The sequence below is a fragment of the Zophobas morio genome, unplaced genomic scaffold (assembly GCF_036711695.1).
Source record: "Zophobas morio isolate AGI-343-1 ecotype UQ-CSIRO unplaced genomic scaffold, CSIRO_AGI_Zmor_V1 ptg000040l, whole genome shotgun sequence".
Lineage (NCBI taxonomy): Eukaryota > Metazoa > Arthropoda > Insecta > Coleoptera > Tenebrionidae > Zophobas > Zophobas morio.
The window spans coordinates 885270-904930 of NW_026972145.1; the positions used below are offsets into that span (position 1 = coordinate 885270).

Here is a 19661-nt window from a genome sequence, read left to right on the forward strand (position 1 = left end):
TGGGTACCAAAAAAAGGCGAATCAAGAAAAGGAAGACGAGGAAGAAAGAACAGACAAAGGAAAGAAAAAAGGGGAGAAAAAGCCACTGTGAGATGGAAAAAAAGCAAATAAAAAATCAGCGACAGAAAAGGCGAAACAATAAAATACAAAAATAGTAAAAGGCAACAAAAAAAGCGAAAAGTCCTAAAACAGGGGACGAGAAAGTGGCAACAGAAAAGGCGGAAAGAAGGTGTCAAAAAAGATGATCAAAAAAAGGCTACGATAAAAAGGAGCGATAAAAAAATTGCCAAAAACGTGGAATGAAAGGCGTCAAAAACAAGCGATTCAAAAAAGCGAGCTAAAAACGGTAAAGATAAACGACAATAAAGGAGGAAAAAGATATAAAAAAGACGATGGAAAAAGAAAAATGAGTAAAAATGTCGAAAAAAAAAAAAGAGAAAAAACCGACAAAAAGGCTGCAAAATGGGTACAAAGAAAAAGAGGATTGAAGAAAAGGCGAGAAAAATAAGGAAGGAAAAAATCGAGAAAAAACACAGAAAAGAGCGACTAAGAGGTGAAAAAAGTCCGATCAAAAAATAGAAAAGCGAGTAAAAAAGGGGAGGAAAATAGAGAAAAAAAGACAAAAAATGTGAGAAAAAAAAGAGATGGAAAAAAACAAATAAAAACCGGGGACAAAAAAACAAAGAGACCACAAAAACTGGCAAGTGTCTAAAAGGGCGACAAGAAACGGGATAAAAGTCTCAAAAAAAATAAAGACGAAAAAAAGCTACAAAAAAAGTGCCAAAAACGTGAAATAAAAGTTGTTAAAAATAGGCGGTTCAGAAAAGAAAGCAAAAGAAATGTAAAGGAAAGCCACAAAAAAGACGAAAAAATGGTGTAAAAAAAAGACGACAGAAGAAAAAGTGAATAAAAAGGGCGGGAAAAAAATGTGAAAAAACCGACAAAAGGGTGAAAAATGCGTAAAGAAGAGGCGATTCAAGAAGAGGAAGATTGACGAGAAAATAATGAGGGAAAAATCGAGAAAGTAAAAAAAAAACGAGGAAAAGGGGAGAAAAACTGACGAAGAAAAGGGCGACAAAAAAGCGACAAAAACAAAGGCGCCAAGAATAAGGCGGGAAAAAATGAGAAAAGAACGACAAAAAAGTGGGAAAAATCCAGAAAAAAGTTACAAAAATGCTACTAAGAGGTGGAAAAAGGACGATTTAAAGAATATAGTAGTACTTAAGGGATGAAAAAAATTCTGTCGAGGTAACCTAATCAATTCCATCCGGCGACTTGCCAATTTCATGTTTTGCCGGTGTTTCATGATCTCTACAGTACGAAAATTACAGTAGTAAATTTTATAAAGTACTCCTGCACCCTAGACAACCAGTTTTTTGGAAAAAAAATCAAAATTGTGTTACAATATTTTGTAATTTAACTTTGGGAATTCAATACTGTTACCAAGAATATTACATTGCTTGATTGATCTTTATTTTCACTTATAAAAAAATAAATAAAATTCGCATTATCAAATTTATAATTTTTCGATAAAACTGGATTTGTTTCATTGGACTTCAGGAGCGTGGGAAGTTCTGCCGAAATAACCTTCGACCAATGTTTTATTTGTAACTTTATTCTTAAAAATTGTATGGATTTGCCAAATTATGGACACTTACATTTTACTCACATATTATTTCTACGTTATAAATTATTTATAAGTATATAAAAAGAAAAATATTTAGTTATATGTAGAATGTAAAATACTCCAGGATTACAATCGTCAGAAAAGTAGCACCTTTGCTAAAAGTTTTGCAAAAATTAGAGACAAATTCTCTTTATTTAAACACATTTTCTGTTTTGTCATGGGAATCATCTGATTCAGAATGAAAACTAGAATTAACTTCGTTTATGTTCATCTTCGGAGTCCTCTTTGTATTCCTCATCGTAGCCTTCTTCAAAGTTGTCTCCGTAGTCATCTTTATAGTCCTCTTCGGAGACCTCTTTGTACTCCTCACCATAGTCTTCATTGTAGTCGTCTTCATACTCTTCCTCGTAGTCATTGTCTTCTTCATCCAAACAGATAGTGCCCAACCTCACGTTACACGGCTTCTCGCCCCCCACCACATTTTTCTCTTCTTCTAACCCAGCTTGACGCAAACCTCTCCCTCTCGACTGGATCCGGCCCTGCGTCACCGTAACGCAATTATTAATTACTCGATGCACTTAATTAAAATTTAAATTAGATACCTGAGATGTTACTAGTAGCAGTGCCACGGTGAGAAAAATCCGCCTCATTTCGTCGGAGCTAGCGGTTAATGGAGCGAAATTAGCACTTGAGTGCTCGTAGTGTTGCTTCGAGTGGATGTTTCGCGAAAATAGGTGCGATTTTTTAGAGGAAGTGGGTTACGTTATCTGTGATGGAGCGAACCGACCTTGATAACACTGCGTTCTTTTTCAAGCGAGAGAAAATTGTTAGTTGGACGTTTTAAAAAAAAATTAAGTTAAAAATAATTGTGTTCGTGTGTTTATTTAGTAAGTTTGAAACATGTTTATTATTTACTTAAGATGTAGCCGCTGCTTCTGTGGTTGCAGCAGTTGTAGTATCGGTGGTACCGCCCCCGGAAGAGTCGCCGGTTGGGGGTTGGGGCGGCGGGTTTCCTGGTGGTGGCGCTCCGTTCGGCGGCGGTCCCGGTGGCGGTCCTGGTGGCCGCTTTGGCATCATCCCCGCTTTATTCCCTCCATAACTAGCCCCCTAAAATTCACACCAGTTAAAATTTAAATCATTATTATTATTAAAGTAAAAGTCAAAATTTACATTCACTAAACTCGAAATCAAAAATAGCGCTACGGCTAACACCACGATCTGCCTCATGGTTGCCACTTTGCCTCCGCACCACCTTCGTATTTATACCCGGAAAAACGGAAACCTATTGTCCGTATTTAATTAAATACATACATATAAAAATCGGAAGTGTCACCGTTTCATGTGCGATAATTAATCACAGGTATTGCTCGAAATCCGTGTTTATTTTAGTAATTTTCGCGCATTGTGGTCGGAAGTGGCCAATTTTTGCGGGGAATTTCGCGTTCGTGAGGTGTCAACAAGTCGAAATCATCAGGTGTTATTTTGCGGTAATCAAGTCAGGATCATTAAACATTGTAAAGGCGAGAGCGAAATGACGCTTAACGAGCTTAAAATTGCTCTAACGAAATTATTTTCGGAGTTTGTATGTGCGACAGTGATAAATTTTATGATGTGGAGACGTATAATGTGTGGTAATAAATGACGCAGATGTGGGGACTGTTTTAGTGAATGGCTGAGATTCGGGATTGTTTATTAAGACGGTGGAGTTATTAATTTGTATTAATGTCGGTCAGAACAATTTAACACTAATGTTTGACAGGCAAAAAAAGATTCGCAAGAAACGTACATACAAATGGCTTTTATCGGCTTTTACGGGAATCCGTGGAGGGTTGTATGAAAAGAAAATCAAACAGTCAAAGAGAGTGAGTCTTCGGCGCGGTTATATCATCTAGACTTCTAGAGTCAATAAATTTTAGGGAGAAGAGTATTTCGGGATCGATTTATGATTGAACAAAAAAGGAACGTCATTTTGCTGAACTTAATCCACTTTTGTGACATCACTGATATATGTATAAAGGAAATTCGATTTCGGTTTAGAGTGCAAGGGTACACTTATTTTAGATAGGCTGAGAAGATTCTTCGTCGTCACAACATATTTTTATTCAAATGTTGTAACAGAACTTGGAAAATACGCCCTAACCACAATGCGGAACCTTGTGCCGATTTAGCGTTATGCCACGTTGAATTATAAAAAAAAGGTGTATTTCCAAACTAAACCGATCGAGTTTGCCATCTGAAAATTTGTTCATAGAATTAAAAAAACTTGAAGTCATAGAGTGCTTCAAACTGCAATGAGTAGTCTTGAGCTGTTGTGGAATTACGTCACGTCAAATCTGAAAAAGGGGTAAATTTTTACTTTCAAATGACACCTTTCCATATATCTGGCTCTCCAAACTAAAGGAATCAAGTATTCGGTCTCAAAATTTGCTCGTTAAATAAGAAAGTTTCAAGGAGTTTAATGCTTCAAACTGTAGTGCTGAAGCTTGAGCCGTTTTGGAGCTATTTCTTGTTAAATTTGAAATTAGGGTACATTTTGACTCACAAAGTTAATACAGTCTTTTCTAAGTCCCCAAATTCCCCACATTTCAAAGTTTCTTCTCTAGATCCTCTAAAATTTATCCTGAGATCTCTAAAGTCTGTAAGGATTCCAAAATCTCAAGAGTATTTAAAACCTCTTCTAAAATGTCGACAGTTCCTAAAGTTGTTGAAGGTCCTAAAATATCTTCTAAATTACGCTAAGATCTCTAAAAGTTTCTGGGTCGCCTAAAAACTCTAAAACCTTCAAGGTTTCTAAGGTCCCTGAAATTCATCTAGGACCTCTAAGGTTTTTAAAATTGGTAAAATTTTCCAAAAGTCACCTCGAAAATCTGTTTTAACGTGTTGAAAGTTTTAAAAATTTCCAAACTTTTAAAATTTCTACAATCTCAAACTTCTTTTGAAATCTCAAAAGCTCCAAAAATGTTTAAAGATCCTGACCTCAAGTCTCTAAAATGCCTAAAAATCAACTAAATGCTCTGAAATTTATAAAATTTCTTAATTTTCTAAAGTTCCGAAACTGTCTTCCGGAGTCTCTAAAATCTTTAAAGTTTAATGCCTTTCTTAAAGTGTCTAAAATTTCCAAAACTTAAGAGTCTAGAATCTTAAAAATTACTAAAGTTCTAAAGTTCCTATTTTTTCAAGGGTATTTGAAGTCTCTTATAAAGTCGTAAAAGCCCTAAAATTCCCAAAGACCTTAAAGTTGTTAAAATTTTCAAAGCGTCTAGAGCTCCTAAAGCCTGTAGCACCTTCAATGTCTATAAAGTCTTTAAAATACTCAAATTTTTAAAAACCCTAAAACGTTAAACGTGTCTCAAGTCCCTGAATTTGTTAATGTGCCGAAAAACTTTTTCTAAAGTCTCTAAATCTCTAAAGTAGATCTCTAAAGGCCGATTTCGTAATCAAGTTAAAGGAGCTTTAAAATTAAAGTTGGATTTTTACCATGAAAATACATTTGAGACAATGGTTTAAAGCTCCCATTAGTTAAAGGTCCTTTAAGTTTTGGTTATGAAATTAGTCCTAAGTCTATAAAGTCTATAAAATCTCTAAAGTCTCTAAAATCTATAAAGTCTCTAGAGTCTCTAAAGTTTCTAGAGCCTCTAGTGTCTTGAAGTCTCTGAACTCTCTAAAATCTATAAAGTCTCTAATGTCTCGAAAGTCTCCAAAGTCTCTAAAGTCTCTAAATTCTCTCAAGTTTCTGAAGTTTGTAAAGTCTTTAAAATCCACAAGGCCTCTAAAATGTATAGTCTTTAAAGTCGCTAGAGTCTCAAAAGTCTTTAGAGTCTCGAAAGTCTCTAGAGTTTCTGGAGTCTTGAAGCCTCTGAAGTCTCTAAAATCTATAAAGTCTCTAATGTCTTTAAAGTCTCTAAAGTGTCTAAAATCTGCAAAGCAAGTCTCTAAAGTCTCTAACGTTTCTAAAGTCTTTAAGTCTCTAAAATCTCTAAAGTCTCAAGTCTCCAAAGTTTCCCCAGTTTCTATACACGCTAGAGTCTTTAAAATCTTTAAAGTCTCTAAATTCTCCAAAGTGTCTAGAATCCCTAAAGTAAGTTTCTAAAGTTTTTAACGTTTCTAAAGTATCTAAAGTATCTAAAGTCTTTAAGTCTCTAAAATCTCTAAAATCTGTTAAGTCCCTAAAACCTCCAAAGTTTCTCAAGTTTGTAAAGTCTCTAAAGTCGCTGAAGTCTCTAGAATCTCTAAAGTCTCTAGAGTCTAGCAGCTTCTGAAGTTTCTTAAATCTATAAAATCCCTAACGTCTCTAGAGCCTCTACAGTTTTGAAAACTCTGAAGTCTGTAAAGTCTTTAATACATTTCCTAAAGCATCTAAAGTTTCCGAAACTAATAGTCCAGAATCTTAAAAATTACTAAGGTTCCAAAATTTTACATTTCCAAGAGTATTTGAGTCGCTTATAAAGCCCTTAAAAGCCCTAAAATTCTCAAAGACCCTAAAATTGTTAAAATTTTCAAAGCCTCTAAAGCTCTAAAGCCTGTAAAGCCTGTAGCGCCTTCAATGTGTATAAAATCTTTAGAATATCAACATTTTTAAAAACCCTAAAACGTTAAATGTTTCTCAGGTCCCTGAAGTCCTTAATATACCTAGTCGCTAAAGTCCCTAAGGCCTCTAAAGTCTCCAAAGTCTCTAATGTCTCTAAAGTCTCTAAAGTCTGTAAAGACTTTAAAGTCTCTAAAGTCTCCGAAGCCTCTAAGTCTGCAAAGTCTCTAAAGTCTCCGAGGTTTCTAAAATCTCTAAGGTCACTCAAGTCTCTAGAATGTCTAGTCTCTGAAGTCTCTAAAATTTCTAATGTCTCCACAGTCTTTAAAGCCTCTAAGGCCTCTAAAATCTCTAGTCTCTAAAGTCTCCAAAGATTCTAAAGTTCATAAAATCTATTAAGTCTCTAAAGGCTCTAGAGTCTCTAAAGTCTTCTAGAGCTTCTAGGATCTTGAAGTCTCTGAAGTGTCTAAAGTAATTTTTAGGTCTAAAGTCTTTAAAATCTTTAAAGTCTTTAACCTCTAACTTCTCTAAATTCGCTAAGGTTTCTAAGGTCTCTAAAGTCTCTAAAGTCTGTAAGATCTCTAAAAAGTCTCTGAGGCCTCTAAAATGTCTAGCCTCTAAAGCCTCTAGAGTCTCTATAGTTTTCTAGAGCGTCTAGAATCTTGAAGTCTTTGAAGTTTCAAAAGTAAATTTTTAGGTCTAAAATCTTTAAAGTCTCTAATCTCTAACTTCTCTAAATTCGCTAAGGTCTCTAAAGTTCTCGAAAGTCTCTCAAGTCTCTAAAGCCTCTAAAGCCTCTAAAGACTCTAAAGTTTCTAAAGTCTCTAAAGTCTCTAAAGTCTACAAAGTCTCTTCTAAACCCTCTAAAATCTCTAAAGCCTCTAAGGTCTCTAAACTCTGTAAGATCTCTAAAATCTCTAAGGCCTCTAAAATCTCTAGTCCCTGAAGTCGCTAAAGATTTTAAAGTTTCTAAAGTCCATAAAATCTCTAAGTCCTCTAGAGTCTCTAAAGTCTTCTAGAGCTTCTAGAATATTGAAGTCTCTGAAGTGTCTAAAGTAATTTTTTAGGTCTAAAGTCTTTAAAATCTTTACAGTCTTTAACCTCTAACTTCTCTAAATTTGCTAAGGTCTCTAAAACCTCTAAAGGCTCTAAAGTCTCCAAAGTCTCTAAAGTCTCTAAAGTCTCTAAAACCTCTAAAGACTCTAAAGTCTTTAAAGTTTCTAAAGTCTCTAAAGTCCACAAAGTCTCTAAACCCTCTAAAATCTCTAAAGTCTCTGAGGTCTCTAAAGTCTGTAAGATCTCTAAAGTCTCTGAGGTCTCTAAAATCTCTAGTCTCTAAAGTCTCTAAAGATTCTAAAGTTTCTAAAGTCCATAAAATCTATATAGTATCTAAAGCCTCTAGAGTCTCTAAAGTCTTCTAGAGTCTCTAAAATCTCTAAAGTTTCTAACTTCTAACTTCTCTAAAGTTTCTAAGGTCTCCAAAGTCTCTAAAGTCTCCAAAGTCTCTTAAGTCTGTAAGATCTCTAGAACCTCTGAGGCCTCTAAAATCTCTAGTCCCTAAAGTCTCTAAAGATTTTAAAGTTTCTAAAATCCATAAAATCTCTAAAGCCTCTAGAGTCTCTAAAGTCTTCTAGAGCTTCTAGAATATTGAAGTCTCTGAAGCGTCTAAAGTAATTTTTTAAGTCTAAAGTCTTTGTCTTTAACTTCTCTAAATTTGCTAAGGTCTCTAAAACCTCTAAAGGTTCTAAAGTCTCTAAAGTCTCTAAAACCTCTAAAGACTAAAGTCTCTAAAGTTGCTAAAGTCTCTAAAGTCTACAAAGTCTCTAAACCCTCTAAAATCTCTAAAGTCTCTAAGGTTTCTAAAGTCTATAAGATCTCTAAAGTCTCTGAGGTCTCTAAAATCTCTAGTCTCTAAAGTCTCTAAAGATTCTAAAGTTTCTAAAGTTTCTAAAGTCCATAAAATCTATAAAGTCTCTAAAGCCTCTAGAGTCTCTAAAGTCTTCTAGAGCGTCTAGAATCGTGAAGTCTCTGAAGTCACTAAAGTAAATTTCTAGTTCTAAACTCTATAAAATCTCTAAAGTTTCTAACTTCTAACTTCTCTAAAGTCTCTAAGGTCTCCCAAGTCTCTAAAGTCTCCAAAGTCTCTAAAGTCTGTAAGATCTCTAAAACCTGTGAGGCCTCTAAAATTTCTAGTCCCTAAAGTCTCTAAAGATTTTAAAGTTTCTAAAATCCATAAAATTTCTAAAGCCTCTAGAGTCTCTAAAGTCTTCTAGAGCTTCTAGAATCTTGAAGTCTCTGAAGTGTCTAAAGTAATTTTTAGGTCTAAAGTCTTTAAAATCTTTAAAGTCTTTAACCTCTAACTTCTCTAAATTCGCTAAGGTCTCTAAAGTCTCTAAAACCTCTAAAGGCTCTAAAGTCTCTAAAGTTTCTAAAGTCTGTAAAGTCTCTAAAGTCTCTAAAGTCTCTAAAGTCTACAAAGTCTCTATAGTCTCCAAAGTTTTCAAACTTTAGAACGTTTCTAAAATCTCCAAAATGTAAAAGTCTTTAAAATTCTAAAGTGTCTAAAGGCTTTAAATACCTCAAGATATAAAATCTCAAAAGTTCTAAGAGTAGAAAAGTATATATTTTGACTCTCATATGACACCTTCCTCTATATACCACGTGTTTTTTTATTTGATACAACCCCTGTAACTTTTTTATTTTCAAAGATAAAAATACTTCCTTTCGCAAATTTTTATCATTTTGAAATATTACGTATGTGAATAAATCACATGAGTGTCAATTTTTCAAGCTACTGCATTGTCATCAATAAGTTTAATTTTTCGTCTGTTTTATTGAATAACTTTTTAAGTATTGATTTTAGAATATTGGTTGCTTTGGATTTTTTAAAAAAATCAGTCTTTCCATTTATGAAACAATATGCCTAGTATTCCATAAAAAAATAAAGTTGACGTCATTTCCGGTTCTATCGGAAGTGATAATAAAAATGTGAGGTTGCCGTCACGTAGATCCTTTAAAATGATACAAATTTGCTCAAAGAATTACAGATTTATCTTTAAGAATAAAAAAGTTACAGGGGTTATATCAAATAAAAGAAACACCCTGTATATATGAATCCACCAAAGCGGCATTTTCATTTTTGGACGGAAATTAGCAAATTTTACAAGGGTTAAGGCGTATATTAAATCAGAAATATATGTATTTTGATCGCAGGTAAAACCTAAAAATTTCGTGAAACCTATAATAGCTGCAAGATGCATCGACATTGTCTCTAAATTGATCTCACCAGAACTTCTTTTCCTTCCAGTTGATGATGCAGAAACGCGACATCGTCTTAACGGCCGTCTTCTCGAGCTTGGCCGCGCTCATCCTCATAGCGGGAATCGGCGCCGCCTGCTATTTCTTCCACAAGCGCCGCCGCAAGCGCGACGACGACGACGACGAGGACTCTCCGGACGTAAACAGCAGCCGCATCGAAGCAGGACAAGAGAAAAAATCCAGGCTCAACGGCTTCCTCAGCCTGAAGACGCCGCTGATATCGACGAAGACGCTCGGGTAAGTGGACAAAAAATCGCCCCGCGCCAGCTATCGCATCGCTCCGACGGTAATTGTCCCTTTGTATCTTGGGGTTCTGTTGCGATGCCTGGAGATATTGTTTTAATGGGACATCAAAGGCGAGCTAATGAAAGCATCGGATGCGCGGTGGGCCTGCGTCGGCAATTAAATGGGGTTTTTGCGTGAGCGGAATTTTTTTTTACGCAATTGCGGTTTCAAACTCTCTGATTTATATTTTCGTCGCAAATTGCTTAGATTTAGACACAAGGTAACGCATTTCTCATTCGCAAATGTTCGTTTTCGATTTCGGCGAAAGTTAATTGCGCGTGAGCGTATTTGTTTTATTGGAAAAATAGTGAGTTGGATTTGGCTGCGAAGTGAATGGGGATTTTCACGGAAATCGCATTTTCAATAAATCAGATTATGAGTTTATGGAAAACAGCATACTTTATTGTTCGATAAATTTTCTACGATGCATGTAACAAGCGAGTTTCGAGTACCTCTAAAATCCGGCTTATGGAAGATTTAGTGGAGGTCTTTTGAAGTAAAATTAATGTTCTTGTCGATGTTAAAGATAATGTAATAACACTGTCGTGGAAAGAGAAGGATGTTGGACAATTTAGACAAAATAATACATTTTTGCGTGTTCCTGAGGGAATTTGGAGAAAATATGCTCTTTTTCTAGCAATCGACCACTTTTAAGTTTCGCGCAAAAATGGTGGAGGCGCCGGGAAAATGATTTAGACTACATGAATTAATTTCAGGAATTTTTGGGGATCGTTAGATCTTTTCAATTGATTTTAATTTTTCTTCGATTAAGCACATCTTTTTTCGTTGTTTGAACATATATCCTGGAAATAAACGCGCCTTCTTAATCCTGAGGAAATTAAAAAGAAATATCTTCTGTTTTTCTAGCGATGCGATGTATTTTAAATTCGACCAAAAATGGTGGAGGCGCCGGGAAAATGATTTAGATTAAATGTATTAATTTCAGGATTTTTTTTCAGCAAGTTTTACATAAACAAAATTTCATATTTCGACAAAATAACACAACAAGCATAAATCTAAACCAAAATAAATGACGCAGTTTTAGATCGTTTCGACTAACTTTAATTTTCTTCGGTTAAACACATGTTTCTCCATTGTTTGAAGAATTACCACGAAAATAGGCGCAGATTCGTGATTTCCACTTTGTTTTAAATCGCGGATTCCACCGTTTGTAAAAATAAAATTTAATTCCCATTTACAATAAAAAAATAAGTCCGTGGAAAAGAGGTGGACGGGGTTGAGTTTAGCTTTCATGTACAGTCTTTTATAAGCAAGCATTAGCCCCGCCCACCCACCTCATTTTCATTCCGGTGACTACCCTAAATATTGTTCAGTCTTATTTTGACAAGTGGTAGCCCCGCCTACCCGCCCTTTAATTTTTTTTGAGGATAATATCTGCCAAAATCAGCCTTCTTTTAGGAGGTACTAGCCCCGCCCACCCGCCCAATTCTAATTTTTATTTCTGTTCATCGGTATAAAATCCACCTTCCATTCAGATACAATGAATCACTAAAATGAAAGGGGCTGTTGAAAAGAGAAAAAGAAAGCTAATCGTATTTTTTTTTGTTATACTGTTTGCTAGAAAAATGCATTTTTTTTCAAAAGAAAAAAAGAACGGGTGGGTGGGTGGGGCTAAGTACAACTTTTTCTTACTGAGTCTTTTATACGCAAGCAGAAGCCCGCCCACCCACCCCCCCTTCATTCCAGTGACTACCCTAAATACTGTTCAGTTTTATTTTTACAAGTGATGGCCCGCCCACCCGCCCTCTCTTTTTTTTGTAGAAATATTATTTGCCAAAATCGTCTTATCTTAATAGGTACCAGCCCCACCCACCCGCTCTGTTCTCATTTTAACGATTTTTATTTCTGTTCATCAGTATAAAATCTACTTTTCATTCAAATACAATAAATCACTAAAATGAAGGCGGAGTAAGTGAGCGGAGGTAATTATATGTTCTGTAAAGTGGCAAGAAACTAATAGAACCTGGGCTATTAAAAAGAGAAAAAAGAACGCTAATCCAATTTTTTCTTGTTGTATGATTTGCTATAAAAATGCATATTTTATTTCATATGAAGAAAAGAACGGGTGGGTGGGCGGGACTAAGTTTATCTTTTCCTTATAGAGTCTTTTATAGGCAAGTGATAGTCCAGCCCATCCGCCTTCTATTTTTTTAGAGGATGTTATTTGCCAAATCAGTCTTATCTTAGCAAGTATTAGCTCCACCCATCCTATTCTCATTTTAACGATTTTATTTCTTCCAGTAGTATAATATACTCTAATATTATAATTAATATATTCATTCAGACCACATACAATGAATTACTAAAATGAAGGCGTGGTAAGTGGGCGGAGTTAACTATATGTTCTTCTGTAAAGTGACAAGAAACTAATAGAACTTGGGCTATTAAAAAGAGAAAAAAGAAAACTAATCGTATTTTGTTTGTTACACTATTTGCTATAAAAACGCATTTCTTATTTCAGAAGGAAAAACGGGTGGGTGGGCGGGGCTAAATTTAATTTTTCTAACAGTCTTTTATAAGCAAGCAATGGCTCCACCCACCCACCCCCTCTCCATTCCAATAACTACTCTAAATAGTGTTCAGTCTTATCTTGGCAAATGATAGCCCCACCCACCCGCCCTCTATTTTTTTATTGGATGTTATGTGCCAAAGTCAGTCTTATCTTAGCAGGAATTAGCCCCGCCCCCCTATTCTCATTTTAACACTACTTGCTATAAAAACGCATTTCTTATTTCAGAAGAAGAAAAAACGGGTGGGTGGGCGGGGCTAAATTTATCTTATTCGTATAGAGCCTTCTATAGGCAAGCATCAGCCCCGCCCACCCACCCCTTCTTCATTCCAGTGACTATTCTAAATAATGTTTAGTCTTATCTTGACAAGTGATAGTCCAACCCACCCGCGTTCTATGTTGTAGACGGTGTTATTTGACAAAATCAGCCTTATCTTAGCAGGCACTAACTCCGCCCACCCGTCCTATTCTCATTTTAGCGATTTTATTTTTGCTCATCTGTATAAAATCCACTTTTCATTCAGATGCAATGAATCACTAAAATAAAGCTGGGGTAAGTGGGCGGAGTTAATTATATGTTCTTCTGTCAAGTGGCAAGAAACTAATAGAACCTGGGCTATTAAAAATAAAAAAAGAAAGCTAATCGTATTTTTTTGTTACAAAATTTTGCTATAAAAATGCATTTCTTATTTCAGAAGGAAAAAACGGGTGGGTGGGCGGGGCTAAATTTAATTTTTCTAACGGTCTTTTATAAGCAAGCAATGGCCCCACCCACCCACCCCCTCTCCATTCCAATAACTACTCTAAATATTGTTCAGTCTTATCTTGGCAAATGATAGCCCCGCCCACCCGCCCTCTATTTTTTATTGGATGATATTTGCCAAAGTCAGTCTTATCTTAGCAGGAATTAGCCCCGCCCGCCCTATTCACATTTTAACACTATTTGCTATAAAAATGCATTTCTTATTTCAAAAGAAAAAAAAAACGGGTGGGTGGGCGGGGCTAAGTTTATTTTTTTCTTATAGAGTCTTTTATAGACAAGCATCAGCCCCGCCCACCCACCCCTTCTTCATTCCAGTGATTATTCTAAATATTGTTTAGTCTTATCTTGACAAGTGATAGTCCAACCCACCAGCGTTCTATGTTGTAGACGGTGTTATTTGCCAAAATCAGCCTTAGGTTAGCAGGTACTAACTCCGCCCACCCGTCCTATTCTCACTTTAGCGATCTTATTTTTATTCATCTGTATAAAATCCACTTTTCATTCAGATACATTGAATCATTAAGTGAAGGCGGGGTAAGTGGGCGGAGTTAATTATATGTTCTTCTGTAAAGTGGCAAGAAACTAATAGAACCTGGGCTATTAAAAATAAAAAAAGAAAGCTAATCGTATTTTGTTTGTTGCACTATATGCTATAAAAATGCATATCTTATTTCAGAAGAAAAAAAACGGTTGGGTGGGCGGGGCTAAGTTTATTTTTTTCTAACAGTCTGTTATAAGCAAGCAATAGCCCCGCCCACCCACCCCCTCTCCATTCCAGTGACTACTCTAAATATTGTTCAGTCTTATCTTGGCAAATGATAGCCCCGCCCACCCGCCCTCTATTTTTTATTGGATGATATTTGCCAAAGTCAGTCTTATCTTAGCAGGAATTAGCCCCGCCCGCCCTATTCACATTTTAACACTATTTGCTATAAAAATGCATTTCTTATTTCAAAAGAAAAAAAAACGGGTGGGTGGGCGGGGCTAAGTTTATTTTTTTATAACAGAGTCATTTATAAGCAAGCAATAGCCCCACCCACCCACCCCCTCTCCATTCCAGTGACTACTCTAAATATTGTTCAGTCTTATCTTGGCAAATGATAGCCCCACCCACCCGCCCTCTATTTTTTATTGGATGTTATTTGCCAAAGTCTGTCCTATCTTAGCAGGAATTAGCCCCGCCCGCTCTATTCTCATTTTAACACTATTTGCTATAAAAATGCATTTCTTATTTCAGAAGAAAAAAAACGGGTGGGTGGGCGGTACTAAGTTTATCTTTTGCTTATTGAGTCTTATATAGACAAGCATCAGCACCACCCACCCACCCGTTCTTGATTCCAGTGACTATTCTAAATATTGTTTAGTCTTATCTTGACAAATGATAGTCCATCCCACCCGCGTTCTATTTTTTAGAGGGTGTTATTTGCCAAATCAGTCTTATCTTAGCAGGTACTAGCTCCACCCATCCTGCTCTCATTTTAACGATTTTATTTCTGCCCAAGTAGTATAGGATCAATCTTTCATTCAGACCACACACAATGAATTAATAAATTGAAGGCGGGGTAAGTGGGCGGAGTTAATTATATGTTCTTCTGAAAAGTGGCAATGGAACCTGAGCTGTTAAAAAGAGAAAAAAGAACGCTAATCGTATTTTTTTGTTACACTATTAGCGATAAAAATGCATTTCTTATTTCAAAAGAAAAAAACGGGTGGGTGGGTGGGGCTAAATTTAACTTTTTTTTATAGAGTTTTTTTAAGCAAGCAGTAACCCCGCCCACCCACCCATTCTTCATTGCAGTGACTACTCTAAATATTGTTCAGACTTATTTTGACAAGTGATACCCCCGCCCACCCACCATCTATTTATTTAGTGGGTGTTATTTGCCAAAATCAGTCTTATCTTAGCAGCTACTAGCTCCGCCTACCCGCCCAATTCTCATTTTTAATGATTTATTTCTGTTCGTCAATATAAAATCCACTTTTCATTCAGATACAATGAATCACTAAAATAAAGCTAGGATAAGTGGGCGGAGTTAATCATATGTTCTTCTGTAAAGTGGCTAGAAACTAATAGAATCTGGGCTATTAAAAATAAAAAAAGAAAGCTAATCGAATTTTTTTTGTTACACTATTTGCTATAAAAATGTATCTCTTATATCAGAAGAAATAAAGAACGGGTGGGTGGGCGGGGCTAAGTTGAACTTTTTCTTACAGATTTTTATAAGCAAGCATTAGCCCCGCCCGCCCACCCCCTTTTCATTCCAGTGACTACTCTAAATATTGTTCAGTCTTATTTTAACAAATGATAGCCCCGCCCATCCGCCCTCTATTTTTTAGAAGGTGTTATTTGCTTAAATCAGACTTATCTTAGCAGGAATTAGACCCATCCACCCTATTCTCATTTTAACGATTTTATTTCTGTTCGTCAATATAAAATCCACTTTTCATTCAGATACAATGAATCACTAAAATAAAGCTGGGGTTAGTGGGCGGAGTTCATTATTTTTTGTAAAGTGGCAAGAAACTAATAGAACATGGGCTATTAAAAAGAGAAAAAACGCTAATCCAATTTTTTCTTGTTGTATGATTTGCTATAAAAATGCATATTTTATTTCATATGAAGAAAAGAACGGGTGGGTGGGCGGGGCTAAGTTTAACAATTTCTTATATGGTCTTCTTATAAACAAGCAGTAGCCCCGCCCACTCACAACCTCTTCATTCCAGTGACTACTCTAAATATTGTTCAGTCTTATCTTGGAAAATGATAACCCCACCCACCCGCCCTCTATTTTTTTAGAGGATGTTATTTGCCAAAATCAGTCTTATCATAGCAGGTACTAGCCACGCCCACTCTATTTCTCATTTTAACGATTTCATATCTGTTCATCAGTATAACATCAACCTTTCATTCAGACCACATACATTGAATTACTAGAATGAAGGCGGGCTAAGTGGGCGGAGTTAATTAATGTTTTTCTGCAAAGTGGCGAGAAACTAATAGAACTGGGCCTGTTAAAAAGAGAAAAAAGAACGCTAATCGTACTTTTGACATATTATTTGCTATAAAAATGCATTTCTTATTTTAGAAGAAAAAAAAACGGGTGGGTGGGCGGGGCTAAGTTTTGTCTTTTCTTACAAAGTTTTAATAAGCAAGCAATAGCCCCGCCCACCTACCCCCTCTTCTTTCTAGTGACCACTCGTAATCCTGTTAATTATTCTCCTCAAATCCAAAAATCGTAAATCTAATTTATTAATTTTTCACTACGAAAATTTTGGTTTTCAAGAAAATTTAATGTTTTAACTCAACAACTATCGAAGTTTTTTCGAAATAATTTTGAAAGCTCAATTTCAGTGGTGGAGGCGCTGAAATAACCAACTTATAAACCGATAATTCGTGAAATCTGTTCGACCCTGTGTTGGTTGTGGGTAATCAAAATTATATAGCTGTGCAGAATTGAACTTTAATCTAAAATGTGAGGCGGGCACAATATTTTTGGAATTGGAATCTGAAATTAGGGCTTTGTAAAAACCGCACCGGCGTTAAAATTGACGTTGTACGCGATAAAATTTGATCTCTTTGATGTCCAGACAACGCCGATAATGTTTTAATTAAATTGTTTAAACATCAAGGGAAAATGTAAGTACAAACTTCGTCCCCTCTGGTAAAACGCGAACATTATTTACTGTTTGTTAAACAAATTTTTTTATTTGTTTATTTTACAAATATTGTTTTTTAGCGCCATGACGTACACACAAAATTCGTAATAACGGATTCAATAAATCTACTTGTGTTTGCGTTATTCCTGGTTATTACAGCCGGGAGCAGAATGACAGATAAACACGAAATGAAAACGACTGTTCAAACCCGGAAGATCGACTTCTTCGCTCGATATTTAATTCAACAATTTCGTTTTGTTTTTAATACGAACTTTCTAAATTTCTACTTTTGAGTCCTCGGCATTCCACTTTCTCCACTTAGCCCCTTCAAAATCCGACAATTAACTCCCTGTCCCATTAAGGACCCACTCGTCCCACTTTTACGGTCCTCTGTGCGAAATTGGCCTCCTAATGCCCGTTTCACGCGCAACGCAAACGCAGCCGTACCTTCGGATTTATCGTCGTGCGAAGGAACCCAACTGTCGTGAAATCGCCGTTTTAACCCTCGACACCATCATAAATCAATTATGCATTCATAAGGGAGGAACTCTTGTCCGTCCGAATCCCCCCAAAAAAGTTTGTGTGTGAAATGGTCCTAAGAGCGTGGCGGTATTGATCCTGATGTGGCGGTGGCAGTGACTGAGAGCGTCAGGGGCGGTTCGCAATAACACACATCAAATGCACCACCGGACCCCCAACCAAATAAATATAATTAAGACAAGCTTTTTGTTGTTTTAACAAGAAGATGAGAATTGCTCGGGCTTTTCCTGATTTTCTGTTCGAGCTGATGGTGTTTTGTTCGATTCGAGTCGCGTTAATTAAATGCTGTATTATTCGGTCTGATTTGTTTAATGGGATATCGATCTCGGGGGTGGGTTTGTGCAGGGTGCATAGACAATTAAATGTTTAGAGGTGTGCTGTGTGTATGACAAATGAGGATTAATTGTGGGGTTGTTGCCGATTAGACGGTGTTTGGATTGGTGTTTCTGAAATAATTACATCACGTAGTTTAATTTTTGACAATGATGGGTTTATTTTCGGTACATTACGCTGTCATTTTCCGAATTTTAAAAAAGGTTTACATTTTTGGATTCCTTGAAGCTTTCAGGTCCTGACTGTTAATTTTCAGGTCGGATTCTGCATCCATTTAGTTTCTACGGAGGGTTACATCGGGCTCTTCCATTTTCTGACGTGAGAAAACGGTTTTCGAGTTTAAAGGGATATAACTCGAAAACGGTTTAAGATTCGTTTTCGAGATTCAGACCATTCGATTTTTTAAAATTTTTTAGTCTTGTTGGTTAATTTTAAGACCCAATTCTTGATCCATGTAGGATCTAGACAGCGATATATCTAGCGTTGTCATTTTCCGACTTCAGGAAACGGTTTTCAAGTTTAACGGGACATAACTCCGAAACGGTTTGAGATTCCCGTTTGCGGTTTACACTGTTCGATTTCTTGAAGCTTCCTGGTCCCGCCAGTCAATCTTCAAGCCGGACTCTAGATTCGTTTAGCATCCAGGGACGGATATATCGGGCTTTGTCATTTTCTAATTTCAAAAAGCGTTTTTCAAATTCGACTGGACATAACTTGAAAATGGTTTAAGATTCCACTTCGCCGTTTACACCATTCGATTCCTTGAAATTTTTTAGTTTTGCTAGTCAATTTTAAGACCCAATGTCTTGATCCATTTAGGATCTAGAAAGCGGTATATATAGCGGTGTCATTTTCCGACTACAGGAAACGGTTTTCGAGTTTAACGCGACATAACTAAGAAACGGCTTGAGATTCCCGTCTACGGTTCACACTATTCGATTCCTTGAAGCTTCTTGGTCCCATCAGTCAATTTTCAAGCCGGACTCTAGATTCGTTTAGTATCCAGAGACGGATATATCGGGCTATGTCATTTTCTAATTTCAAAAAGCGTTTCTCAAATTTGACTGAACATAACTTGAAAATGGTTTAAGATTCCACCTCGCCGTTTACACCACTAGATTTTTTGAAGCTTTCTAGTTCTATCAGTTATCTTCAGGCCCGATTTTCGATCCACGCAGAAAACGGTTTTCCAGTTTAAAGGGACATAACTCCAAAACGGTTCAAGATTCGTTTTTGAGATTGACACTATTCGATTTCTTGAAGTTTCTTAGTCCAAATGGTTAGTCTTCAGGCCAGATCGTCGATTCGTTTAGTATCCAGAGTAAGATAAACCGGACGTTGTCATTTTCCGATTTAAAAAACGCGTTTTTAAAATTTGACGGGACACTACTCGGAAACGGTTTAAGATTCCACCTCACCGTTTACACCATTCGATTCCTTGAAATTTTCTAGTCTTGTTAGGTTATTTTAAGACCCAATTTTTGATCCATTTAGGGTCTAGAAAGCGATATATCTAGCGGTGTCATTTTCCGACTTCAGGAAACGGTTTTCGAGTTTAACGGGACATAACTCCGAAACGATTTGAGATTCCCGTTTACGGTTTACACTGTTCGATTCCTTGAAGCTTCCTGGTCCCGCCAGTCAATTCTCAGGCCGGACTCTAGATTCGTTTAGCATCCAGAGACGGATATATCGGGCTATGTCATTTTCTAATTTCAAAAAGCGTTTTTCAAATTTGACTGGACATAACTTGAAAATGGTTTAAGATTCCACCTCGCCGTTTACACCATTAGATTCTTTGAAGCTTTCTAGTTCTATCAGTTATCTTCAGTTCCTATTTTCGATCCGCGCAGAAAACGGTTTTCCAATTTAAAGGGACATAACGCCAAAACGGTTCAAGATTCTTTTTTGAGATTGACACTATTCGATTTCTTTAAGTTTCTTAGTCCAAATGGTTACTCTTCGGGCCAGACTGTCGATTCGTTTAGTATCCAGAGTAAGATAAACCGGATGTTGTCATTTTCCGATGTAAAAAATGCGGTTTTTAAATTTAACGGGACATAACTCGGAAACGGTTTAAGCG

At 36.4% G+C, this 19661-nt stretch overlaps 2 protein-coding genes across 5 annotated transcripts in view; one reads left to right on the plus strand and one right to left on the minus strand.

The window, feature by feature from the left end:
- LOC135140472 (synaptotagmin-7) overlaps positions 1 to 19661 on the plus strand; it is a 905289-nt gene that overhangs the window by 431029 nt on the left and 454599 nt on the right. For all 4 annotated transcript variants that reach the window (XM_064071035.1, XM_064071032.1, XM_064071033.1 and 1 more), the window contains exon 3: positions 9460 to 9707. In XM_064071035.1, coding sequence (XP_063927105.1) covers positions 9463 to 9707 — 245 coding nt within the window. In that variant the 5' untranslated portion in view covers positions 9460 to 9462. The remainder of the gene's footprint in view (positions 1 to 9459; positions 9708 to 19661) is intronic.
- LOC135140607 (glutamic acid-rich protein-like) lies at positions 1689 to 2355 on the minus strand. Its single transcript, XM_064071229.1, has 2 exons — positions 2230 to 2355; positions 1689 to 2166 (listed from the first exon to the last, which is right to left on the minus strand). Exons 1-2 carry the CDS (start codon positions 2275 to 2277, stop codon positions 1879 to 1881), a joined length of 336 nt encoding a protein of 111 aa, XP_063927299.1. The 5' UTR covers positions 2278 to 2355; the 3' UTR covers positions 1689 to 1878.